General features: G+C 42.7%; 1 protein-coding gene across 1 annotated transcript; it reads left to right on the top strand.

Moving 5' to 3' along the window:
• Positions 1-1,296: 1,296 nt before the first annotated feature.
• MAPK1 (mitogen-activated protein kinase 1) lies at positions 1,297-27,772 on the top strand. The gene is made up of 9 exons (XM_070762852.1): positions 1,297-1,705; positions 13,266-13,448; positions 14,780-14,969; positions 16,430-16,546; positions 17,759-17,873; positions 18,082-18,213; positions 18,604-18,713; positions 24,230-24,358; positions 26,145-27,772. The coding sequence occupies exons 1-8, from the start codon at positions 1,572-1,574 to the stop codon at positions 24,344-24,346; spliced, it is 1,098 nt and encodes a 365-aa protein (XP_070618953.1). The 5' UTR covers positions 1,297-1,571; the 3' UTR covers positions 24,347-24,358; positions 26,145-27,772.

Raw genomic sequence — 27,772 nt, 5'->3', positions numbered from 1 at the left:
TATTCGGGTCTTTTCCCATGTAAGAGTCATAGAATCTTGGGGATGTTTCGACCTACTTACCTATCCATCCATCCATCCATCCATCCATTCATCCATCCATCTATCTATCTATCTATCTATCTATCTATCTCTCTTCTATCTATCTACCTACTTACCTACCTACCCAATCACCCACCCACCCTCCTATCTATCTAGCTACTTACCTACCTACCCAATCACCCACCCACCCACCATCCACCTACCTACCTACCCAATCACCTACCCACCCTCCTATCTACCTACTTACCTACCTATCCAATCACCCACCCACCATCTACCTATCTACCTACCTACCCAATCACCCACCCTCCTATCTATCTAGCTACTTACCTACCTATCCAATCACCCACCCACCATCTACCTATCTACCTACCTACCCAATCACCCACCCTCCTATCTATCTAGCTACTTACCTACCTACCCAATCACCCACCCACCATCCACCTACCTACCTACCCACCCTCCTATCTATCTACCTATCTACCTACTTACCTACCTACCCAATCACCCACCCACCCACCATCTACCTATCTATCTACCTACCCAATCACCCACCCTCCTATCTACCTATCTACCTACTTACCTACCTACCCAATCACCCACCCACCATCTATCTACCTACCTACTTACTTACCTACCCAATCACCCACCCACCATCTATCTACCTACCTATCTACCTACCTACTTACCTACCCAATCACCCACCCACCTATCTACCAACCTACCTACCTACCCAATCACCTACCTATCTATCTGTCAAACCTACAGAATAGTTGTTTGTAAAAAGAACATAAGTAAAAAGTAATGATAAAAGAGGACAATAGGGCAGAAGGACAGGGAAGGGTAGGCAGCATTAAGGGAGGCTAAATGCAATTTCGGAGGTAAGAAATAAATAAATTTGCAAAACACAAAATTGCAAAGGACAAGACAAAAAAAACTCAGGGAAACCACGTGATTTACAGATTCTGCTCTCTTCCCACCCCCCACCGTTCTGCAAAACTCCGCCTCCGTGGCCACACCCCCTCCGTTCCACGTCCGCCGCTGCTTTCGCCCAGGCCACGCCCTTCGGGCTGCGGTACCTTCTCCCTCCTCTCGGGTGAGGCTTGCTTACCCCCCCTCCCACAACCTGCTTCATCCAATCCGTAAGCCCCGCCCTTCCCTCCCCCTCGCGCGCTGGCGCGCCACGCCTCTCCCCCTCAGCCGAACCAATCATAGAGTGTGAGCCCGGCCCATTTTGCCCCCTCTCCTGACGAACGCGCCTGCGCAGTTCGTCATTTTTCGGCCCCGCCCCACTTTCCTCAGAGGTTTCTCTCAGAGGGCGACTGGCGGGCTTGTGAGGCGAACGTGTATTTTTGGGGTCTCTGCGTTGAGGGGGGGAATTTCTTCCCTTGGCAGCCCTTCTTCCTTCGCTTCGTCTGGCCGGAGCGACCCGCCCGAGCCGAAAGGCGGTCTCCCGCCTCCTTCCTTCTCTTCCGCCGGCCGGTCGGCGCCCCTTTCTCCCCTCAGCCTCGCCTCCCCTCACGGATCCCAACATGGCGGCGGTGTCGGGGGCCGCCGCGGGGAGCCCCGCCGGGGTGCCGGAGATGGTGCGCGGACAGGTCTTCGACGTGGGGCCTCGCTACACCAACCTCTCCTATATCGGGGAAGGGGCTTACGGGATGGTCTGGTAAGGATGGGGATGATGGGTAAGGGAGTCCGGCGGCGGGCGGGGCGCGCTGCAGACAGGTGGGACCGCTGTGCCCATCGCTGCCTTTCTCAGCTGCGGGTGGATGATGGAGAGGGTGGTCCATGCGGGGGTGGGAGGGGAGAGATGAGGAGCCGTTCAGACAGGTTGGACCACGGCTGCCATCGTTGGCCCAGCCTCTCTCCCCCTCCCCATTTCTGGCAGGGAATGATGGGAATCTAGGTGGAGGCTGGAAGGGACTGCAGAGCCATTCGGTCCTGGTGGTGGATGATGGTGATGGTGGTCCAGGCAAGTGGGGGGGGGGGGAGAGATGTGGAGCCATCCAGACAGGTTGGACTACGACTGCCATCGTTGGCCCAGCCTCCCTCTCCCCCTTTTTCTGGCAGGGATTGATGGGACTCTAAGGTGGAGGCTGGGAGGGTTGCTTTGCAGACAGGAACTGCAGAACCTTTCAGTCCTGGTGGTGGATGATGGGAATGGTGGTCAGGTAGGGTGGGAGATGTGCACCACGACTCCTATCATTGTCCCATCTGGTAGTGGATGATGGGTATCTAGGAAGAGGCTGGGTGCATTGCTTTCCAGACTTTTCAGTCAGTGGTGGATGATGGGGATGGTGGTCCGGTCGGGTGGGTGGGAGATGGGCAGCCATTCAGACAGGTTGGACTGCAGAGCCTTTTGGTCCTGGTGGTGGATGATGGGGATGGTGGTCCAGGCAGGGAGGAGATGTGGAGCCATCCAGACAGATTGGACTGCGACTCCTATAGTTGTCCCATCTGGTAGTGGATGATGGGTATCTAGGAAGGGCCTGGGTGCATTGCTTTCCAGACCTTTTGGTCTTAGTGGTGGATGGTGGGGGTCCAGCAGAGGAAGGGTGAGGAGTCCTACATTCCAGACACATTGGACCACAACTACCAGCCTTCTCAATCTAGTAGTGGATGATGGGGGAGGGGAGGCTGGTTGCGTTGCTTGCCAGAGAGGGACTGCAGAGCACTCCACCTTCCCGGCACATTGGACCACAACTCCCATCGCTTTCCCAGTCTTCTCATGCTACGTGGTAGTGGATGATGGAGTTGTAGGTTGAGGCCAGGCAGTGCATTGCCTTCCAGGCAGGTGGGAGCATAGCCCCCGTTGCTGACCCAGGGACTTATGCTCTCAGTGGATGATGGGGACAGGGATCCAAATTGAGGAGAGATTGGAGGCCAACAGTGCTGCCTTCCAGATGGGATTGGTCCTCAGCTGCCATCAACTGCCCCAGGGAGAAGAAGACCTTCCACTTCTGGAAGTGGGTGATGAGGAGGAGGATGGTCCATTCTGGAGAGAGGATTGGTGCCCTCTAGCCAGGTTGGACCACAACTCCCATCGCTGCCGACGGAGTCGGAGGCCCTTCCCATATTGGAGGTAAATGATAAGAATGGAGTCTAGCCCACACCACCTTTAAAGGATCCAAGCTGCTTTGGGGCCACGACCCCTCCTCACAAACTTGAGGTTTGTGGTTGTCGCAGCCTTTTAAATTGCAAACCTGTCGCCTCTTCTGTGGTTTCTGTTTTGTTCTCCATCTCACACAGGAGCAAAAGCCTGGAACACAGCTTCCCCCCTCTGCAATCACCCAGTGGGGTGGGCTGGGCTGAGAAAGAAAGAACATCTGTCCCCGAATCACCCCAACAGTTATCATGGCTGAGTGTGCAACAGGGTCTCCCTATTTAAAAGCTAACACATTTGCTTTCACACCACGCTAATGTTCTGTTCTTGGCTAGCCAAGACACTCTACATACATCAAGTACAAATGCAGTTGGGTGCCAGTATTGCATTTAAAATCTATCAAGGATTTTAAGTCAAGAGGTTGGAGACTGCAGAGCAATCTTGGACATTTTTACTTGGGAATGAAACCAATTAGGTGCAAATATTGTTAACTCCTGGTTAAAATATCCTTAAGATTGCAGCCTTGTCTGTTTTTTAAAAAAAAAATCATGTATTTGTTTTGCCTATTCTCCCTCAATGAGGCATTCAGGGTGTCTCATAATATAATGTAAAGCAGTCAAAATAGGTGTGTATTGATGTATATCAGTGATTTATTTATTTAAAGCAGTCATTTCTTCTGTTTTCTCTCCAAGTTCCCATTATTTTCCAAAGGAATCAATATCTGAAGTGTCATTATACTCTTGTATATGTATATACCCAGAAAACATTTTATGCCTTACATTTTAATCGTGCCAAATTCCTTGGGGAAGCATTGTTTTTAGGCAATCGTAACCTAAAATAATGAGCCTGGCTTCAGGAAGCATATATTTCAAATTCTCATTTCGATCCTATTCACATTTCCCCAAAATTTAATGAGACTTTGCTGCCACAAATAAAATATAATGCCCATTATTGGTATTATAGCACCTATAAAGATCTAAGTTATTATCTCCTTTATCGGATTACTTAATAAAACACCCACATGCCCAGGTTTCTTTGCCTGCTATAGTATCTGCGAACCACTTTATGCTATTGCCGTAGAATATAAGTATGACATTTAATGCCAGATATTAATTATTAACCATTGCAAGCATGAAACTGGGGATGTGTCTGTACAAAGGCGCCTGTGTTACATATGTAGAGTGAATGTATGCCAGGTATTATTTAATATATTTCATATGTGAGTTTTCTGGGGTGTCCAGGAAGATACAGAAGAGCATCTGATCCCTCACTGCATAGTGGTGTCATCTTTTGTCTCTCTGCTGGTACCCTCCCCCCCAATTGCTGTTTGCCATGGCTGTGCTTGATGAAATCAGATTATATCTTCACCTTGGTTTGGATAAAAACTTATTATATATTATTTGAATTACAATAGGAGACCAGGCCAAGTATGAAAACTGGCAATTATTTTTGTAGGGGGCTTTGACGGATAGCTTGTTGGGTCTTATATAATTTTAAACATTTGGGTACAGGAAAGCTGCGAGAGCAGGGAACAGAGCCTTTTCTAGTTACGAAAGCCAGCAAGGGGGCAAGTGATATATTACAGGTTTGTGTTGTGAAGGCTCAATGCAGCTGGTGCTGCTCCTTTTCAACTGATATTCAGCAAGGCTCTCTTCCTCTGTTGGAGTCTCCTGTGTTGTGTGGACAAGCCAATCTGAAGTCAGAATTTAACGCCCGTCGATCAAGAGCCTGAAGTTGCATGGTGCAGGTTCTATCACACCAATAATATCAGTTCAGAGGGATAGGCAGGAAAGTGTTCTTTTCACAGCGTATGCAGAGCCTCCTTTTACATTAAGGTCTTTTTAGTTAATTGTTTTCCTCTTGAAAAAGACTGCTCAGCTCTTAACCTTTTTTTTTTAATCAATGCAAGCTGTCATAAGTGCTCAGATCTTCCACTGGGGAATTGCCTTTTTCCGATCCAGCATAATGAGCTAGACAGTAATTCATTTTTAAAATTCTAACATCTTTATACTTAACAGCTGTTTGGCCACTTGACTAATCCATGGTTAGTTTTGTCTTACTAAAATTTCAATCAGGTAGCAAATTTTGAAGAAAATTCAGTATTAATAACAGTTAACTGAAAGAATCACGATTCTGTTATACAAACAATTATTTGTATTATAGGTGTGATGCTAATTCTTTCTTTAAAGATATTATACTTTATTTCTGTTGAAATTCTTTCTGAGATTTAGTTTAAAACCTGAAGTATAAGTATGTGGCAGTCAGCTGCGACTTAGCTGATGCTAAGACAGGAATTTAAGAAAAAATTCTGTGTATCCAGATTAGTAAGAATTTAAGACAGCCATGGCTTATATACTTTTCAGCAGATTATAAGCATGTGAACATCCTGATTCGGTGTCAAGTTATTAATGTTTCTATTCCATGAGAAAATTATTCAGAATGTTGAATATGTTCAGTATCTTTGCTAGACTCACACTAGTGAAGTTGCCGGTGTACGCTAAAACAGTGACCAAAGGTTTCTGTAACCCAGATTCCTATCCAGGTCTGTATGTCCATTTCAATGTCAAATAAACATGCTAGTCAGGCAGATTGAAAAGATTTCACTAAAACTGGAAAACACTGCTTATTTAGATGCTAAATTTATCCTCTGGTTTTCTCTCATTTCTTTCTTCAACACACAGTTTTGTTCTGTTACCGCGGCTGGTTTCATCTAACATTGCAAAGACGAAATGCTTTCCCGCCCCACCGTAGCATGTTGTGCAAACCCAAACACTTGTGGTTTAATAATAAGTCACAGTTAAGCGAATTGTGGCTTATTAGGAAGAAAACACAGCCTTTGATGCTGTTTCTTTTTTACTTTGGGCAGTCTTTATAACCTTACCTGACATATAACAGTTCCCTGTCAAAGTCTGCCAGGCTCAACCTTGGGCAGTAATCTTTTCCCACTGCTGAAACTTTAATCTGTGTTCTCCTCCTCATCTTTCACTCTAGACCTCTTGTGGCTTTCTCCCTTTCTTCCTTTCTCTCTTTCGCTCCCTGACTTTCCTTCCATTCTGTGCCTTGGTGATTCAGCATTCATGGTCACCTTTTTGAACCATCTGCTTCCAGTTTTCTCTGGGACAGATTCCTTTTTTAAAAATATACTTTGGTGAGCCATATTCTGCTATTCAACCCTAATGGCTTTCCTAGAATTCCTTCTACAAAATTCTGTGTTCTTTCAGTCCTTTTTTGTAGCCTGGTCCCCATTTCATTTCTTCCTTCGATGCCTGTTTTTTCGAGGTGCAGTGCACTGACTGCAGTCATTTTTAATATGTTATTTCTCCTGTCACTTCTGCCTACGCTTCGGGGCTTGTAACTTAGGAACATAGGAAACTGCTTTCTCTGGGTTCTCTTGCAGAAAATATCAAGCCATAATTCTTCAGAATCTTGGCCTAACATTCACAAAGGAGCATGCCAGCATTCTCTCTGGTTTTTTTCAAGCTCATCTTGGGATTTTATTTATTTTGGGTAAGTGGGTAATGTTAATTTTTTTTAAGATTCAAAAAGTTTAATGTTGCATCGGAACAGAGACCTCACCATATCTCTCAGCCAACATGATGTGAAGCTAGAATTTGAAGTTGGCTGCTACCACCTTCATTTAAGGAAGGAAGTGGCAGGTAATTCTGACTTTTTAGAACGATGAGTGATTCTATGGGTTCCTGTATGCAGGAAGAGTAAAGAGGAAGTCTTCATTCTTGAGAACAATTGGTCAGATCTTGAAACATGCTTTCGAGCGTGGCCATGGAAACAATTACAGGAGTATCAATATTTAGTCCTTAGCTCATCCCTTTATCTCTGGATTCAGGAAATCACGATTACAGGTACCGTGTTTCCCTGAAAATAAAACCTGTTTTAAACCTGATATTTTTTTAAACCCTGAAATAGGTGCTTGGCCTTATTACCATGCACTCAACAACCCAATTGTATTTGTATTTATTAGATTTGTATACCGCCCCTCTCCGAAGACTCGGGGCGGCTAACAACAATATAAAAAGACAATGTAAACAAATCTAATATTAAAAACAATCTAAAAAACCCCAATTTAAACAACCACTCATACATACAAGCATACCATGTATAAATTCTATAAGCCTAGGGGGAAGGGAAATTTCAATTCCCCCATGCTTGACGACAGAGGTGGGTTTTAAGGAGCTTGCAAAAGGCAAGGAGGGTGGGGGCAATTCTGATATCTGGGGGGAGCTGGTTCCAGAGGGTCGGGGCCGCCACAGAGAAGGCTCTTCCCCTGGGTCCCGCCAAACGACATTGCTTAGTCCAGTGTTTCCCAACCTTTTTGGAGCCGCGGCACATTTTTCATATTTTCAAAATCCTGGGGAACATTGGGGGGGGGGGGCTAAAAAAACTTTGGACAAAAAAAATCTCTCTTCCTCCCTTTCACTCTATTTCTCTCTCCCTCCCTCCCTCTTTCTCTCTCTTCCTTCCTTTCTCTCTCCATCCCTCTTTCTTTCTCTCTTCCTTCCTTCCTCTCTTTCTGTCTCCTTCCTCTCTCATCTCTCTTTCCTTCCTCTCCCTCCCTTTCTCTCTTTCCTTTCTCTCCCTTTCTGTCTATCCTTTCTATCTCTCACCCCTTCTCCCTCTTTCATTCCCTTTCTCTCCCTCCCTTTCTCTCTCATTCCTTTCTCTCCCTCTTTCCCTTCTATCTCTCTTTCTTTTTCTCCCTCCTTCATATCTTCTTTCTCTCCCCCCCTCCTCCCTCTTTCCTTTCTCCCCCTCCCTTTCTCTTCCTTTTTCTCTATCCTTTCTACTTCTTACTCTTTCTTTCTCTCCCTCCTTCATTCAATTTTCTCTCCCTCCCTTTCTCTCTCTTTCCTTTCTCTCCTTCCCTTGTTCTCCCCTGGGGCTGCCTGTGCCTGCCCTGCACCACCCAACACGGACGGAAAGCCCCCGGTCGTCGGTTCGTCGCCCCCCCCCCACACATGGAGGGAGATCAGCCACTGGGGAGAAATCGGGCTGGCGGGGGCGGCGAATCCACCTCCCCACCCGGGTGGAGGGAGATCGGGCTGGCGAGGTCGGTGGATCCGTGTCCCCAGCCGCGTGGAGGGAAATCGGGCGGGTGGCCGCGGCTCCCTCCGCGCCCCTGGAAAAAGGTGCACGGGGGGGCATTTTGGGGTGCGTTGGCGTGCGCAGCCTACAGGGAACGGTGCCCGGGGGCGCTGCATCCGGCAGCCTGTTTCCGCTGCCATTGCCCTCCCGCCGGGCCCCAAAGGACAATTGTTGCCACCCCCGCCAGGAAAGCTCCAGCTGGGCGGGGTGCTGCCGGTGGCTCCGCCCTGGAGCTCTTGCTCGCCGCTGCTATCCCCCAGCAACTGCCCGGGGCCGCTGCAGCCGCCACCCCACCCCGCTCCCGCCGGGCCCCAAAGGACACTTGCCGCCGACGCCAGGGAAGGCGGGAAAAAGGTGCAAAGAATGAAGCTCTCCTTCTTCCTGCCTTCCTTCTTTGGGGCCCAGCAGGAGAGCGCCAGAAACCGCGGCATCGGGCAGGAGCCGGGAGGTCGGAGGCCCCGGCAGCGCCCCGCCCAGCTGGAGCTTCCCTAGCTTGGCGGCACACCTGGCGGTGTCTCGCGGCACACTAGTGTGCTGCGGCACACCGGTTGGGAAACGCTGGCTTAGTCGACGGGACCTGGAGAAGGCCAACTCTGTGGGACCTAACATTGTGCTTATTATCTGGGGATGTCTCACTGCAGGGGAAACAGGATAGCCTTGACTTATAACAGTTCATTTATTGTTCAAAAGTTTTAGTGACATGGAAAAAAGTGATGTATGACCATTTTCCACAGTTACGACCTTTGTAACATCCCCACCACAATGATGTGATCAAAATTCAGATGCTTGGCAATGGGTTCCTACTTAGAACCATTGCTGTGTCCTAAGGTCATGTGATCCCCTTTTGTGACCATCTTACCAGCAAAGTCAAGGAGGAAGCTGGATTCACTTAACAACCGGGTTACTAACTTTATTGTGATCCACTTAACAACTGTGGCAAGAAAGTTCGTAAAGCTCTCCTTAACAAATGTCTCGCTTGACAACCAAAACGTTGGGCTCAATTGCGGTCGTAAATCGAGGACTGTCTGTGCTGCTCATCCGTTCTGTTTGCAAAAGCCAAGCTGCCGAATTTCTTTGAAAGAAATGTGATTGAAGCTGTCCCATCATAGATTCACGTTCCTTTTCCCTCTGTTACATTCCAGACACTGTCTGGCCTCCGCTTGCTCTAATAATAGTCGTTTCTTTGTCTTCTTTCTGCCAAAACCTATACTTGCTCCACCTCTGCTCTCAGTTTATGCTCCACCGAGTTTGTTTTTGTTTTGTTCTCTTCTCTCTCTAAGAATAAAGTTGATGACGAGCGTTTCTCATAGGCTACCCTATTTCCTTAGTTAGGTGAAAGGATAGAAATATGTTCTTTTAAACTTTTCAGTAGCCTGGAAGAGACAGAAAAACTCCATTTCTCTCAAATAGCCATCAGAGCCTTAAAATTCTGATTTGCCATATGGGATCCATTCTTGTTGCGAGGAAGAATTAAAACCTTCCAGTGGAATTCTTCCGATTTCTAGTGCGGTCTTCCTGAAATTGGGCCCTCCACCGGTATGTTGAGTTGACCAACTCTCACGCAGGGTTATTGAAATACTCTTTGGGGATATTCTATGAAGACCTTTTGATAGGCAATAGGTTAATAGGCAATTCATAACTTGTGAAGCAAGAATGGCCGTTTACCTGGGATCCCGAGAAGGTCATGATCCTGAACCTTTTAAAATGGAATCACTCGTGGCCTTGACAAAGGTGGACTGGCAAATCGGTGATTCATTGCTCAGCGACAAAAGAAGGAACTTGTTTCCTAACCAGTCAAACAGATTGTACTCTGATCTTTGATCTAGGGTAATACCTTTGGCCGCTTTTCCAATGAATTCTGGGAAATCAGGTCCCTATACACTAGTTTGAGAGAGCGTCTGATTGAGGAAGGTTATGAAACATTAATTTCTTCGCTTGTTGGTTATGACCCACCCTGAGTCAACAAGAATTGGGCAGCATGCAAGTTTAATTATTATCTTCTTCCCCTTCTTCGTCAGGAATATAAAAATTGATTACTCTTGGGTGTCAGCCAGTGTTCTCTCTAATTTATTGGGGGGTGGGCGGAAAAGTATAGTGTCTGAGCGGTGTCACAGAAATATTAAATAAACAAACAAACAAACAAATAAAAAACCCACCCTGTTTTGCCTCAAAGAATTTCAAAATAAAATACTGTACTGTGTGTCTATAACAGTGAGCTCATAATAGGGCAACTCTATCAATATCAAAATGCCACTTAAATAGTTGAGCTAGTTTCAAACTAGATTTTGATTTTCTTTCTCTCTTCCTTACTCCCTTTCTTTTTCTTTTCCTTCCTCTCTTTTTTCTATCTGTTTCTCTCTCTTCCTCTCTCTCTCCTTCCCTCTCACTCTTTCCCTCTCGGCTTCTGGGCAGGTTTGGAAAACTCTGAGTTGATTATGATTTTTAATTGAGCGATTGCTCACTGCTCAGCTTAGAGGGAACTATGGTGTCAGCCTTTTATTTCCCTTCAGTGCGAGATCCACCTGATTTGCACCTACATAGACATCTATAAAGCTCTTGTTTCCGAATAACTTTCTTAGGGGTTTCTTATTCCATTACTTTTCTCTTCCAGTTTATTTATTTATTTATTTATTTATTTATTTATTTATTTATTTATTTATTTATGTTACTCTCTGAAAATGTTCCTTGTAATTGGGATAACTTCTTGGAGAAATATTCTTTATCTCTAAAAGCAATGTGAGAAAATATTATTTCACTGAAAGAGTAGTAGATCCTTGGAACAAACTTCCAGCAGACGTGGTAGATAAATCCACAGTAACTGAATTGAAACATGCCTGGGATAAACATATATCCATTGTAAGATAAAATACAGGAAATAGTATAAGGGCAGACTAGATGGACCATGAGGTCTTTTTCTGCCCTCAGTCTTCTATGTTTCTAAGAGTAAAAGTGGAGAATAAAATCAGGCTGGGTTTAATCAAGAGTTAAATTGGCTTGTAAGGGTTTTTTTTTCCCCTCCAGAAGTTTTGTTTACTTAGAGAATTTTTAACCTCTCTAATCAGGAAGGTTGCCTGAAAACTCACAAAGATCCTTGCAAAGAGAGTGCCTGGCTCCAGTCTTATATCTGGCTGTATCACATGACACGGGAGGAAAAGGCAACCTGATTTACAGTTGGTATAATGGTTATCTTCTAGAAATAGTTCATTTAGCCTGTTGGAATAGCTCCTGTTGAATGACCCTGCTGGGGAGAAGAACAGAGACCGAGAATCTCAGCCAAATTTTGCTTCAATTCCTTTTTGTCCTCTGCATTATTGGAATGGTTCTGTTAGTTAGACTATAGGGGTCGTTGTCTTTCCGTGGAAAACCAAATTGGTAATCATCTATTATTAGGCTTGAAATCTGGAGTGAAATTTAAACAAGTGTGGTCGCCCAGCAACAGCAAGAACTGGGTCGACAAAGCAATAATCTTGCTCCTTTTCTAAGAATGCATTCCTTAAACTTTTCAAGATTTGGATAAGCTTACATGTCCCTGTTGAAAAACCACCAGAGCAGAAAATGAGCCATTGTCAACATTGGCAAGGAACACAAATGGGTCCAAATCCACAGGAAAAGTCCCACTCGTTTATTATCATTTGCTAAATTGTAGCAATATTTTTTTTAAAAAAAACACCTCTTTACTACTGTATCTTATAATAGCAATAAGTTTACAGAGATGGGAAACATTGTCTAAATTATAAAAGTTTTGCAATAGGCATTAAAGTGAATATTTCTGTGCACTTGATTCATGTCACACTGGACACCAAGACAACTAGACACAAGAACATTTTTTTTCCCGAACGCCATCACTCTACTAAACAAATAATTCCCTCAATACTGTCAGACTTTCTACTAAATCTGCACTTCTATTCTACTAGCTTTTCTCATCATTCCTATCACCCATTTCCTCCCATGTTGACTGTATGACTGTAACTTGTTGCTTATATCCTAAGATTTTTATTAATATTGCTTCTTCATTGCTTATTTGACCCCTATGACAATCATTAAGTGTCGTACCACATGATTCTTGACAAACGTATATTTTATTTTATGTACGCTGAGAGCATATGCACCAAGACAAATTCCTTGTGTGTCCAATCACACTTGGCCAATAAAATTCTATTCTATTCTATAATGGTGTTGTCCGAATTAGTCTGCTCTTCTTCCTTCTAACAGCCCTCTCTGCCTTAAAAATGGTAAATGAGTCTCCTTGTTTGGAGGATTCCAAGCCCCCGCTTGGGTCCTTAGATTACAACCTGACCCTACAATCCTCATTGTCTCTGAAATAAGGCAAGATTGTATGAAAAGAAATGGGTGGACAACTTTGCAACCTCAGCGTCTATAATGCTGGAACCTACTCTTTTGTTTTAAGCAATTTCTTTGGGGATAAACAATTTTTATCTCTATCTCCATTTCTATACAGTGGTATATCTACATAAGAACGCCTCTACTTACAAACTTTTTAAGATAAGAACCAGATGTTCAAGATTTTTTGCCTCTTCTCAAGAACCATTTTCCACTTACAAACCTGAGCCTTCCTCTCTAGGAATCTCCTGGGAGGAAACAGGGCTGGAAAAGGCAGGGAGAAGCCTCCGTGGGGCCTCTCTAGGAATCTCCTGGGAGGAAACAGGGCCTCCACTCTCCCTGTGGTTTCCCCAATCGCATGCATTATTTATTCTTAGATTTATTCCTATGGGAAAAATTGCTTGTTACAAACTTTTCTACTTAAGAACCTGGTCATGGAACAAATTAAATTCATAAGTAGAGGAACCACTGTATAGAGAAGGAACACAATATGGGCAAAGATTTAGAGGAGAAGCAGATTCTCTGTAAATTTTTGTGCTTGTCACCACCATCAAAGGAAGCTTTTAATGTTGAAACAACCCAAAGTTGGTTGGAAGACAAGGTATAGATTTTGCCATATTATTTAAGAATGTCTCTTGTTTTGCCGATTGTTGAGTTTATTTTATCACCTTTCCCCCCCCAGTTCAGCCTATGATAATTTGAACAGAGTTCGGGTGGCGATAAAGAAAATCAGCCCTTTTGAACACCAGACTTACTGTCAGAGAACCCTGAGAGAGATCAAAATCCTGTTGCGTTTCAAGCATGAAAATATCATTGGAATCAATGACATCATTAGGGCTCCAACTATTGATCAAATGAAAGACGTGTATCCTTTCAAAACCCTGCATTCTTCTGTTCTCTTTTCCTCTTTGTGTTAAATTATTTATTCTGGTTATTATTATATGCATTGGCTGTGCTCGCCTTACAACAGTTCGCTTACTGACTGTTTGAAAGTTACAACGGTACTGAAATATGACTTACAAACATTTTTCACACTGATGACCATGGCAGCATCCCCACAATAACGTAGTTTACATTTGGATGTTTGACAACTCACTCACATTTTTGACGGTTGCAATGTCCCAGGGACATACGATCCCCTTTTGCAACCTTCTGACAAGCGAAGTCAGTAGGGAGGCTAGATTCACTTAACAACCATGTTAATAACTTAACAACTGCAGCGATTCACTTAACAAATTTCCAAATGTAAAATAATGCACTTGGGGAAAAAGAATCCTCAATCTAAGTACTGTATTGTATTGGCAGTTCTGTGTTAGCAAAACTTCAGAAGAGAAGGATTTAGGGGTAGTGATTTCTGACAGTCTCAAAATGGGTGAGCATTGTGGGCGGGCGGTAGGAAAAGCAAGTAGGATGCTTGGCTGCCTAGCTAGAGGTATAACAAGCAGGAAGAGGGAGATTGTGATCCCCTTATATAGAGTGCTGGTGAGACCACATTTGGAATACTGTGTTCAGTTCTGGAGACCTCACCTACAAAAAGATATTGACAAAATGGAACGGGTCCAAAGACGGGCTACAAAAATGGTAGAAGGTCTTAAGCATAAAACGTATCAGGAAAGACTTAATGAACTCAATTTGTATAGTCTGGAGGACAGAAGGAAAAGGGGGGACATGATCGAAACATTTAAATATGTTAAAGGGTTAAATAAGGTTCAGGAGGGAAGTACTTTTAATAGGAAAGTGAACACAAGAACAAGGGGACACAAGTTAGTTGGGGAAAAGATCAAAAGCAACATGAGAAAATATTATTTTACTGAAAGAATAGTAGATCCTTGGAACAAACTTCCAGCAGACGTGGTTGGTAAATCCACAGTAACTGAATTTAAACATGCCTGGGATAAACATATACCCATCCTAAGATAAAATACAGAAAATAGTATAAGGGCAGACTAGATGGACCATGAGGTCTTTTTCTGCCGTCAGTCTTCTATGTTTCTAAATGTGGCAAAAAAAGTTGTAAAATGGGACAAAACTCCCTGCAAAACATAAATTTTGGACTCAGTTGTGGTCTTAAGCAGAGAACTCCCTGTGTACCTCTGTATTCATGAACAACACGGACATATTGTCATTGTTTAATTATTGTAACTGTATATTGAAGCTCAGCCAAATTGGTTTTGTTGCCTTAAATTCAATGTTCAGCTACATTGTGCAAGATCTCATGGAAACAGATCTTTACAAACTCTTAAAGACTCAACATCTCAGCAACGATCACATTTGTTACTTCCTTTACCAAATTTTGAGAGGACTGAAATACATCCATTCGGCCAACGTATTGCACAGGGACCTCAAACCGTCCAACTTGCTGCTAAACACTACTTGTGATCTCAAGGTCTGTATTTATCTTTTTGGAGACAGCTCAAGGGATTACGGAATAGAAAATAAGGGAGTTGGAAAGGGGACCTTGGAGGTCAAGCCCTTGCTAAAGCAGGAAACCCTATACCGGTGATGGCGAACCTTTTTTCCCTTGGGTGCCAAAAGAGTGTGCGGGGCACTATCGCGTATGCACAAGTGCCCACACCTATAATTCAATGCCTCGAAAGGCTGAAAGTGTTCGGAAACTTCAGATCGTGCAGAATGCAGCTGCGAGAGCTATCATGGGCTTTCCTAAATATGCCCATGTTACACCAACACTCCGCAGTCTGCATTGGTTGCTGATCAGTTTCCGGTCACAATTCAAAGTGTTGGTTATGACCTATAAAGCCCTTCATGGCACCGGACCAGAATATCTCCGGGACCGCCTTGTGCCGCACGAATCCCAGCGACCAGTTAGATCCCACAGAGTTGGCCTTCTCCGGGTCCCGTCAACGAAACAATGTCATTTGGCGGGACCCAGGGGAAGAGCCTTCTCTGTGGCGGCCCCGACCCTTTGGAACCAACTCCCCCCAGATATCAGAGTTGCCCCCACCTTCCTAGCCTTTCGTAAGCTCCTTAAAACCCACCTCTGTCGTCAGGCATGGGGGAATTGACATTTTCCCTCCCCCTAGGCTTATAAAATTTATGCATGGTATGCTAGTATGTATGATTGGTTTCTAAACTGGGGTTTTTAAAATTAACTTAAATATTAGATTTGTTTACATTGTATTGTTGTTGCTGTGAGCCGCCCCGAGTCTGCGGAGAGGGGCGGCATACAAATCTGATTAATAAATAATAAATAAATAAAACAGCTCCCCTTGCCCCCCGAAGGCTCTCTGGAGGCCAGAAACAGTTTCCCAACTGCTGGTGGGCCCAGTAGGTACATGTTTTACCCTCCCCAGGCTCCAAAGGCTTCCTTGGAGCCAGGGGAGGGTAAAAACGCCCTCCCCCATCCCATCAGAGGCTATCTGGAAGTCAAAAACGCCCTACCTGAGCCTCTGTGAGCCAAAAATCAGCTGGTTGGCACACAGATGCATGTTGGAGCTGAGCTAGGGCAAAGGCTTGCGTTCCAGCAGATATGGATCCATGTGCCACCTGTGGCACCCATGCCATAGGTTCACCATCACTGCCCTATACCATTTCAGACAGTCTCTTCTTAAAAGCCTCCAGTGTTGGAGCCCCCACAACTTCTGAAATCAACCCGTTCCATTGGTTGGTTGCCTGACCATTAAGAAATTTCTCCTTAGTTCTAGGTTGGTTAGTTTCCATCAATTGCTTCTTGTCCTGCCTTCTGGGGCTTTCAGATTCCAATATTGTGGAATACAGTATTATCCCTTTAAAATTTACCATACTTTAAAAAAAATGAATTTTGATGACTTGAAAGAAAAAGCCCTCCTCTTTCTAAAAACAACAATCCTTTCTTCTATCCCATAATAGACATGTGACTTTGGTTTGGCTCGTGTGGCAGACCCAGATCATGACCACACTGGTTTCCTAACAGAATACGTAGCTACGCGTTGGTACAGAGCTCCTGAAATCATGTTGAATTCTAAGGTGAGAGTTGGAATGTTTTGTGTTTAATATTATAGCAGAGTTGTTTGATCCAAATCAAAATGTAAATCATTTTCATCGCGGAAATCCATTACAGTGGTACCTCTACCTAAGAACACCTCTACTTACAAACTTTTCTAGATAAAAACTGGGTGTTCAAGATTTTTTTGTCTCTTCTCAAGAACCATTTTCCACTTAACAAACCGGAGCCTCCGAAACTGTAATCGGAAAAGGCAGAGAGAAGCCTCCGTGGGGCCTATCTAGGAATCTCCTGGGAGGAAACAGGGCCTTCACCCTCCCTGTGGTTTCCCCAATCACATGCATTATTTGCTTTTACGTTGATTCCTATGGGAAAAATTGCTTCTTACAAACTTTTCTACTTAAGAACCTGATCACGAAATGAATTAAGTTTGTAAGTAGAGGTAACACTGTATAAGTCTTGTTTAAGAGTGAGCTTAATTCAGGGGTCGGCAACCTTAAACACTCAAAAGAGCCACAAAGGTTGTAACAGGAAGCCCCCCTATTCAATTCTGGAGCTGATCGGAAGTCCGGTTTCTCCACCATAGAGTCTCCTCCTAGCACAGCATCCTTTCTCCTCTACCTGTCCTAATTGAATGCTCTATCAATTGTGGAGATGACCAGAAAACCTGCCCTTTGCCATAAAGTCTCCTCCTGGCGCACCCTGCTTCCCCTAACCCTAAATTGAAGCTCCTCTCAAAATTGTAGTGCCAACTGGTGACAGGGAACCGCAGCAGAGGGATGAAAGAGCCAGGTTTCTGACCCCTGGCCTAGTTTAAGAAAAATATTAATTTACCTTTGCTGATCATAAAACGGTGCTTCCTGTTTTATAAACAGTACTTTTTTTTTTCTAGAATATTGTCCTGGAGGTTTTTTGTGTGTGTTTGGGTGTAGGCTCATACCTGGTTAACATGTATATTATCCATTTAAAGTTAGTTATTTAATATCTATGTGTTGAAACATGTCCTCTGCATTCCAAGGAATTGAACGTTAGATATAGTGGTTTAAGGAGCTGTATAAACAAATATTTTTATAGTGCATTTTTGTAATACTTCAAGAAACCCTAAGTGTAAAATCTAAAATATTTTCAAATAGTAGAAGTAGTGATATGTGCTAGAAAATGATCATATTTGAGAATTAGAGAACTATAAAATATACAACATTATACCAAATGTTTTTTCCCCATTTTATTTCTAGGGATATACCAAATCCATTGATATTTGGTCTGTAGGCTGTATTCTGGCAGAGATGCTATCAAACAGACCCATCTTCCCAGGAAAACACTACCTTGATCAGCTCAACCACATTCTTGGTAAAAAAAAATTCTTTTTTACATCTTAAATAATATAGGCAAAAGACTCTTAACATGTCTAATTGGTGTTTCTTCCTTTTTTCTTTGTTTACTTGTTGGAACTAGGAACTTGAGCAAATTTAGCAAATTTAAGTTCCCTATATTCACCAGACAGGTCTACTTTACTTTTGCAGTAATTACTCTTCCTTTTTTCCCTTTCGTGTTGCAGGAATTCTTGGGTCTCCTTCTCAAGAAGATTTGAACTGTATAATCAACGCGAAAGCGAGAAATTACTTGCTTTCTCTACCATATAAAAATAAAGTTCCCTGGAACAGATTGTTTCCAAATGCTGATCCCAAAGGTAATTTAAAAGAATAAGATTCTGATGTTCTGAAAAAGCTATGGCATAAGATGAGATAGGAAAAGTTACAAGAGCTTAGATTTGTAACAGTCCCTACTCTCTCTCTCTCTCTCTTTCATTAATGTTCACATCAAAAGAATTAGCCCTCCATAGTTATAAACTTCCTCATAAATTCGTGGAAAAACGTACAGACATTTTCTATTTTCTTCTTAGTAATTTTTTTTATTGTAGGTGAAATCCTGCTCTGACTAGAGCCCTCCTTTTGGGCTGGTTGTTTTGTATACCCTGGGAGGGGAAAAAAATGAAAAATCACTCAACCTGTTCTGTATGGGGTGGACATCAGGGTGAATAGAATGCAAGCCAAACTAATTCTAGAAATTGTCTCTCTAGCTCTTGATCTGTTGGATAAAATGTTGACTTTCAACCCTCACAAGAGAATTGAAGTGGAAGAAGCTTTGGCTCACCCCTACCTAGAACAATATTACGACCCCAGCGATGAGGTATGGAGGCTACAATATCATAGCTGTTTGACAGTGTAAAGCACTTGAATGCTTTGAATAGATTGGGCAGCCAGAGCGGCCAATGCTTTGAATAGATTGGGCAGCCAGAGCGGCCAATACATAGAAACATAGAAACATAGAAGACTGACGGCAGAAAAAGACCTCATGGTCCATCTAGTCTGCCCTTATACTATTTCCTGTGTTTTATCTTGTGTCTTACTTTCTTTTTATCCCCAAAAGCCCCACTATGTCTTACTTTCGGGGTATGTTTTATATTGGAAAAAAATTGTCAATTTTTTTGTTTTAACCATAAAATTAACATTTAGACGCGGTGACGTATGGAGGGGGGGCGGCGCGGAAGTGGGCAGGAGGCGGCGCTCATTTGGATCAGACGGAGGCGGCAGATGCAGTGACGTATGGAGGGGGGCGGCGCGAAAGTGGGCAGGAGGCGGCGCTCATTAAGATCAGAGGGAGGTGGCAGACGCGGCGACGTATGGAGAGGGGGACAGTGCGGACGTGGGCAGGAGGCGGCGTGCAGCTAGATGAGAGGGAGGCGGCAATACCCCCGTGTTTCCCTGAAAGTAAGACATATGTCTTACTTTCGGGGTACGGCTTATATTAGCCGACCCCCCTGAAACCCCCGATACGTCTTACAATCGGGGGTGTCTTACTATCGGGGAAACAGGGTAGGATGGATATATGTTTATCCCAGGCATGTTTAAATTCAGTTACTGTGGATTTACCAACCACGTCTGCTGGAAGTTTGTTCCAAGGATCTACTACTCTTTCAGTAAAATAATATTTTCTCATGTTGCTTTGGATCTTTCCCCCAACTAACTTCAGATTGTGTCCCCTTGTTCTTGTGTTCACTTTCCTATTAAAAACACTTCCCTCCTGAACCTTATTTAACCCTTTAACATATTTAAATGTTTCAATCATGTCCCCCCTTTTCCTTCTGTCCTCCTGACTATACAGATTGAGTTCATGAAGTCTTTCCTGATACGTTTTATGCTTAAGACCTTCCACCATTCTTGTAGCCCGTCTTTGGACCCATTCAATTTTGTCAATATCTTTTTGTAGGTGAGGTCTCCAGAACTGAACACAGTATTCCAAATGTGGTCTCACCAGCGCTCTATATAAGGGGATCACAATCTCCCTCTTCCTGCTTGTTATACCTCTAGCTATGCAGCCAAGCATCCTACTTGCTTTTCCTACTGCCCGACCAATATCTAGTTTAGTTTTAGTTTATTTTATTGTCATTGCACTTCGTACAACAAAATTAAATGCCACCTTCAGTATACATTGCAATTATAAAAATAAAACACAAACGCACATCCTTCACATTTTATACCAATGATGGTGAAACTTTTTTTTCCCTTTGGTGCTGAAAGTGTGTGTGTGTGTGTGCATGATAACACACGTGTGTGCCCACAGCCATAATTAAATGCCACTGTGCATGCACATGTGACATCCCCCCCCGCACTGCACTGCCCCAGCGCATGCAATTCCCTCCCCTGCACATGCACACATGACTCCTCACACACCCTGTTTTGGGCCTAGCAGTCCTCCCTGAATCCTCCGGAGGCCACAAACGACCCATTCCCAGACTTTTCAGTCAGTCTGTTTCTTGCCCTCCCAGGCTCCAGAGACTTGCCTGGGGAGGGCAAAAACAGCCTCCCAGAACCTCCACACGAGCCCTGTACTTACCTGGGCCACGTGGAGCCTCCTGGGAGCAGAGGGGCAGCGTGGGCAGGGCTCGCTGAAAATCAGCGGGCAGCACACGCACTGGAACTGAGCTAGGGCAACGGTTCATGTGCCCTCAGATATGACTCTGCGTGCAACCTGTGGCATATGTACCATAGGTTCGCCATCACGGTTCTATACAATTGAATTGAACGTATAGCTCAAATCTTGTTTTTTTTAAAAAAATAAACTTTATTGATTTTCTTAAAATTGACAAACATACAAACACACAGTTAACATAAAATTGGGGTTGCAGATACCCCGCTTGTTCAAGAAGTCAAATTGCATTACAGAAAAAAGAATTTATTTATTTATTTATTACCGTATTTGGATTTGTATGCCGCCCCTCTCCGAAAACTGCATTATTAGAATGCATTATTAATATGTTAAGTCAACCTATTACTTTAAGTGAAAAGAAGAGATTTTATGTTACCTTATTATGAAAAAACCCCATAAACTTCATATCTAAGCAAAGTACAAACACAAAAATTAAATCCTAACCATACTACTATTGTGCATTTTTAATTCTTCTTTTTGTCTATCCATGTATACACTTTATTCCAAATCACATAAAATTCAGATTCTCCTTGGTTATTTAACCGTCTTGTCAGCATATCCATTTCAGCGCAGCTCAAATCTTGTTTTATATACAGATAGCTCTCAACGTATGGTCAGAAATGATGCTGCTAAATGAGAAATTTGTTAAGTGAGTTTTGCCCCAATTTAGGTCTTATTTTTTGCCACGTTTGTTGTGATTTAAAAAAACAGTTGTTAAATTCGTAACATGGTTGTTAAGTGAATCTGTTTTTTCTTAAAAACTGATCACATGACCCCAGGACACTGCAACCATCATAAATATGAGTCGGTTGCCCAGCAGCTGAACATAAATAATGCAGCCACTGTGATATTGCAAAGGTCATAAGTGGGGAAATGGTCACTAGTCACTTTTTTCAGTGCCATTGTCACTTCAAACGGTCACTGAGTGAACTGTTGTAAGTCAAGGACAGGTAGTCCTCAACTTACAACTGTCTCTATGGAGATTCTCATTCATCCAAGTCATGGTTGTCCCAAAGGTGCTTTTTATATTCCTTGCAGTCCTTTGCCCTGCTCAGGTGACCCAAAAGATGCAGAGGTAAACATCCACGTGGCCTCAATGACTCTCAGAGCGCTAAGAACCAGATGACTGCAAAGGGAATATAAATCAAACCTCACCTACAAAAAGATATTGACAAAATTGAACGGGTCCAAAAACGGGCTACAAGAATGGTGGAAGGTCTTAAGCATAAAACTTATCAGGAAAGACTTCATGAACTCAATCTGTATAGTCTGGAGGACAGAAGGAAAAGGGGGGACATGATAGAAACATTTAAATATCTTAAAGGGTTAAATAAGGTCCAGGAGGGAAGTGTTTTTAATAGGAAAGTGAACACAAGAACAAGGGGGCACAATCTGAAGTGGAAAGATCAAAAGCAACATGAGAAAATATTATTTTACTGAAAGAGTAGTAGATCCTTGGAACAAACTTCCAGCAGATGTGGTAGATAAATCCACAGTAACTAAATTTAAACATGCCTGGGATAAACATAGATCCATCCTAAGATAAAATACAGAAAACAGTATAAGGGCAGACTAGATGGACCATGAGGTCTTTTTCTGCCGTCAGACTTCTATGTTTCTATGTTTCTAAATCCTTCCCTCTTCCACCATTCAGTCAGAAGTGAAGGAACTTCTTGGATGAGAAGCGAAATGTCTTCATTGGAAAAATAAAGCCCAGTTGCCTTTTGAAAAAGCACCTTTGGGTCAACTTATACCCGTTTGCTTAGTCACTGTTACAACCGTATGGAGGGGGGAGAAAGTTGCAACTGGTCCTTGCCCTGATGACGGTCACTCGAAATCCCCCAGTCACCTGATGAAATTTTGGGTGCTTGGCATTTAGGAAGGTTACATTGTCCTTGCCAGGTTTGGTGTCATCATCTGCAGCCTTTCTGGGATGCTTCCAACAAGCAAAGTCAAATTTCCTTAACGACCTCATGACTCACTTAATAACTGCACCAATTTTCTTAAAAACCATGGCTCAAAAAGGCTGTACAATCAGGCTTCACTGGGGTAACAACCACCTTGCTTAGCGTTGGAAATTTTGGTCCCAAATGTTCTCGTAGGTCGAGGTCTTCCCAAGGACTACATACAAGTTTAGCCATTTAATGAGGATCTCAGTAATCATTTCCGAAGCTGTAAGGTTCGGATGTCTGTAAGTGCAGAACCACACTTTAGGTCAAAAATAACTATTCTACTACATTCATAGTTATATCAGTTACAGGTAGTCCCTGACTTACAACCATAATTGAGCCCAAAATGTATGTTCCTAAAAGAGACAAAAGCATGTTTTGCCTCATGTTACGACTTTCCTTGCTACAGTTGTTACCTGAATCACTGCAGTTGATAAGTTATTAACCTGGTTGTTAAGTTCCCAAGCATCTGAACTTGGATCACGTGACCATGGTGATGCCACAATAGTGGTAACTATTAAAAGACACATTTTTCACTGCCGTTGTAACTTTGAACGGTCAATAAATGGACTGTTGTTTTGTTGAAGGCTATCTGTATTTTCCTTAGCATATTTATTTATTTATTTATTTATTTATTTATTTATTTATTTATTTATTTATTTATTTATATATATTTGTATGCCGCCCCTCTCCTCAGACTCGGGGCGGCTCACAACAAAACAAAAACAGTTCATGACAAATAGAAACAAAGAAGTCTGATGGCAGAAAAAGACCTCATGGTCCATCTAGTCTGCCCTTATACTATTTTCTGTATTTTATCTTAGGATGGATATATGTTTATCCCAAGCATGTTTAAATTCAGTTACTGTGGATTTATCTACCACGTCTGCTGGAAGTTTGTTCCAAGGATCTACTACTCTTTCAGTAAAATAATATTTTCTCATGTTGCTTTTGATCTTTCCCCCAACTAACTTCAGATTGTGTCCCCTTGATCTAAATTATAATTTAAAAATATTTAAAAAAAACCCATTTACTAAGCAAACATACATACAAACATACCATGCATAAATTGTATATGCCCGGGGGAGATGTCTCAGTTCCCCCATGCCTGACGACAAAGGTGGGTTTTAAGGAGTTTACGAAAGGCAAGGAGAGAAGGGGCAGTTCTAATCTCTGGGGGGAGCTGGTTCCAGAGAGCCGGGGCCGACACAGAGAAGGCTCTTCCCCTGGGGCCCGCCAACCGACATTGTTTAGTTGACGGGACCCGGAGAAGGCCCACTCTGTGGGACCTAATCGGTCGCTGGGATTCGTGCAGCAGAAGGCGGTCTCGGAGATATTCTGGTCCAATGCCATGAAGGCCTTTATAGGTCATAACCAACACTTTGAATTGTGACCAGAAATTGATCGGCAACCAATGCAGACTGCGGAGTGTTGGTGAAACATGGGCATACCTAGGTAAGCCCATGACTGCTCTCGCATGCATCTTTATATATCAATAAATGTTTGAAAAATTTAACTCACCAGCTTTCCAAACCACATCATAATAAATATAACCAAGTAAAACTTCTGTAACTGCATATTTACAGAGTAACTACTAGAGCGGCTAATTTGGTATGCAATATGTTCTTCATATTTTAATTTTGACCACAAAGTCATCTGAGTAGCTTTAGAAAACTTACAAAGTCAGAAACTTTGCGATTTATGGTATTCCTTGTGTGCCTCAAAATCATCCATGTTTCTGATGGCCTGTTCTTTATTTTTTTAAAGCCTGTAGCTGAAGCGCCTTTCAAATTTGATATGGAGCTGGATGACTTGCCGAAGGAAAAACTGAAAGAACTAATTTTTGAGGAAACTGCCAGATTCCAGCCAGGATACAGATCCTAAATGGCTTTAAAGGTACGTTAAGTGTTTAATCTAAGTACGTGAAATGGGCAACTTGTTTTGTATTTAATGTAATTGCTTGATAAATAAATAGAAACATAGAAGACTGACAGCAGAAAAAGACATCATGGTCCATCTAGTCTGCCCTTATACTATTTCCTGTATTTTATCTTAGGATGGATATATGTTTATCCCAGGCATATTTAAATTCAGTTACTGTGGATTTGCCAGCCACGTCTGCTGGAAGTTTGTTCCAAGGATCTACTACTCTTTTAGTCAAATAATATTTCCTCACGTTGCTTTTTATCTTTCCCCCAACTAACTTCAGATTGTGTCCCCTTGTTCTTGTGTTCACTTTCCTATTAAAAACACTTCCCTCCTGAACCTTATTTAACCCTTTAACATATTTAAATGTTTCGATCATGTCCCCCCTTTTCCTTCTGTCTTTTGAAAAATTTACTCAGGAATTTACTTTGGGGTAGCCCCAAGTGGCTATTCCAAAATGCCCATAAAACATCTGAAAGAATTCAGAAGAACAACCCAAAAGTCTGCAATGGCTTCCGTTAGTTTTTCCAAAATGCCTATTGATACCACCCACCCACCCATACATAGAATGTAGTCGTCTTTCTAAAGCAAGGATTATTTGCTCTTTTGTCCAGTATTCAGTTCAATTCATACACCTAGAATATTCTGTATTAATCTTTGTATAGCAAAAGCTAAAATATATTTAAAAATTGCTTTAAATCAAAAAGAAATACAGTGTTCCCTCGATTTTCGCAGGAGATGCGTTCTGAGACCGCCCGCGAAAGTCGAATTTCCGCGAAGTAGAGATACAGAAGTAAATACACTATTTTTGGCTGTGAACATTATCACAAGCCATCCCTTAACACTTTAAAACTCTAAATTGCAATTTCCCATTCCCTTAGCAACCATTTAGATTATTACTCACCAGGGTTATTTATTAAAGTTTATTAAAAAAAATATTTATTAAAGGCGGACAAAAGTTTGGCAGTGATGTATATGACATCATCGGGCGGGATAAACCGTGGTATAGGGAAAAAAACACGAAGTATTTTTTAATTAATATTTTTGAAAAACCGTGGTATAGACTTTTCGCGAAGTTTGAACCCGCGAAAATCGAGGGAACACTGTACACTGGTCAAAAAAATAAAGGGAACACTTAAACAACTAAATATAACTCCAAATAAATCAAACTTCTGTGAAACCAAATTGTTCACTTAGGAAGCAACACTGATTGACAGTCAATTTCACATGCTGTTGTGCAAATGGAATAGTTGTGCAAATGAAATATTCAATGAGAATATTTCATTCATTCAGATCCAGGGTGTGTTATTTGAGTGTTCCCTTTATTTTTCCGAGCAGTATACTTTGTGGCCCTGCCTTCAGAAGCCAAAAACAAAGGCAGCCTTCCCTGAATAAATTGTCACTGTTTATGTATAAGTTGTTGTGAGCCAGCCGCAGCTTCTCAGCAGTGAGGTGGGCCCAGAGGTGGATTCGGACTAGTTTGCCTGAACCGGTAGCATACCGCTGGTGACTTCACAGAGCCTGTTTGGTCCGTGCCAGTCTGTGGATGCCGCCGTCTTTTTTCTTTTGAAAAAATAATTGAATTTTTTTTTTCATCTGCGCATGCACAGAAGCCAAATTTTCCGGCACTGTGCATGTACTGTGATCTTGTTTTTGGCTACATTGCTGTTGTAAGTCAAGGACTATCTGTATGGTGTGATCTCTCTCTACTTTTTTTCCAATAAAACCTTCCCCCTTTGTCTTTTTTTTTTTATAGGATAAAAGAATTAAAGGGCTGGGAACACTCTTCGTAGACGTTCTCTTCCTGGATCTTTCTCTATGATCATATGACGTGGCCTCCTTCAGTTTATCCACTAAACATTTCAAGCCATTCAGGAGGACCATTTCTATGGTCATCCTGGCTTTCTATGTCTTCAACCAATTCTCTCTCTTACTCCTGAAGAAACGTTACCAATACTCCTGCGTGTAAACCCCCCCCCCCCCTACCGGTCTTTTTGCAGGTACTATCTTTCTCTCTAAACACACGCCGACCAGTTTAGACCATGTCCCTTTCTGGTTTGAAAGATGCAGTGTTGGTTTCTGACCTTCGGGAGGGCAGACTATTTTATACCTTGAATCGTTTTTGTTTTCTAGATTTTTTGTAACGTCATTTGAGAGGAAAAAAATAATAATAATTAAGGAACATTGAGGGCACTTTAAGTCAGGGGCATTCGCCACAACTTTTGCACTTCTTTAAGCTTGCCATGTTTACCGACATGCACAGTACGAGAGGACAGATCCAAGCATACACTGTATTTATACTTTTCACCTCTCCCCCCCTCCCGTCATAAATTAAAGTCGGTCACCTCAATGCTGAGATGTCTCAGCAAATGATGCAGAAACCCCACCCCCTCCCGCCGCCATTTCTCTCCCCCCCCATTTTAAGAAGTCCTAGGTACTTGTGCAATTTTAACTTTGAATGGTACACCTGGGATATCTAACGCCACATTTGCAAAACACCTCTGCTTACCCAGAAGCCAATCTCTTTGATTTGAACATAATCCACGCCGACTTTAGAATTTCAGTCGTTTTCAACCCAGCAAAAATGACTTAAATACGAAATCCTGCATTTGATATGGTAAGGCATCTGGGGGTAATGTATTATTAGCGGAGAAACTTTTGTGAATAATGTAAACTCCACCCAAATACGAAGAATCCTCACTTGGTACCTTTCTTTTGAATGTATGTGGGGGGGGGGGGAAAAAAGGAACGCTGCATCTTTAAAATAAGAAAGTGAGAACAAGTTATTTCCGCAGCACCTCACATTTATTTCTTGTAAGGTTGCCCCTCTACCCATATGCTTTCAGAATTTATAACTCTGGACCTCACCTGATTTAAGTTGTATTATCAAGACCCCCTCTAACCCGGGCCCACGAAATGAACCTGCTGCTTGGTTCTCTTTCATCAATACTCTGCTTTTTTTAATTTTTTTTTTATGATGGCTCTTCAAGTATTTGTTTCTGAAACTGTGCAGTGTGGAGTTTACTAGATGTTCTGTCCCAGTGCGGTGCCTCACTGACCACTTCCCCCTCCCTCACCCCCTACTGCTCTTGGTGAGAAATTTTACCTTGTTCTAAAATGATGACTGTATCCTCCTCGCATGACTGTTAAAAGCTTTCTGTGCACCAATGATTGTCTTAAGTGCCACATAGCTGGAGCTGAAACAAACAACAAAAAAAGTTACCTCTTAATTATGCTCAATGAAATTTTCCCCAGCAAAGAGAACATTTCATGGGGGAGAATAAAGTATGTTTAGCTGTCCCATCTTTTTTTTTGCTCTGTTGTATTTTGGCAGCAGTGCCCTTGTTAACGAATCAAGCATTAAAATGTTGTTTTGTATATTTA

This window comes from Erythrolamprus reginae, chromosome 10 (genome assembly GCF_031021105.1).
Source record: "Erythrolamprus reginae isolate rEryReg1 chromosome 10, rEryReg1.hap1, whole genome shotgun sequence".
In the NCBI taxonomy this organism is placed as follows: Eukaryota; Metazoa; Chordata; class Lepidosauria; order Squamata; family Dipsadidae; genus Erythrolamprus; species Erythrolamprus reginae.
This window is presented reverse-complemented; position numbering and strand designations above follow the sequence as displayed.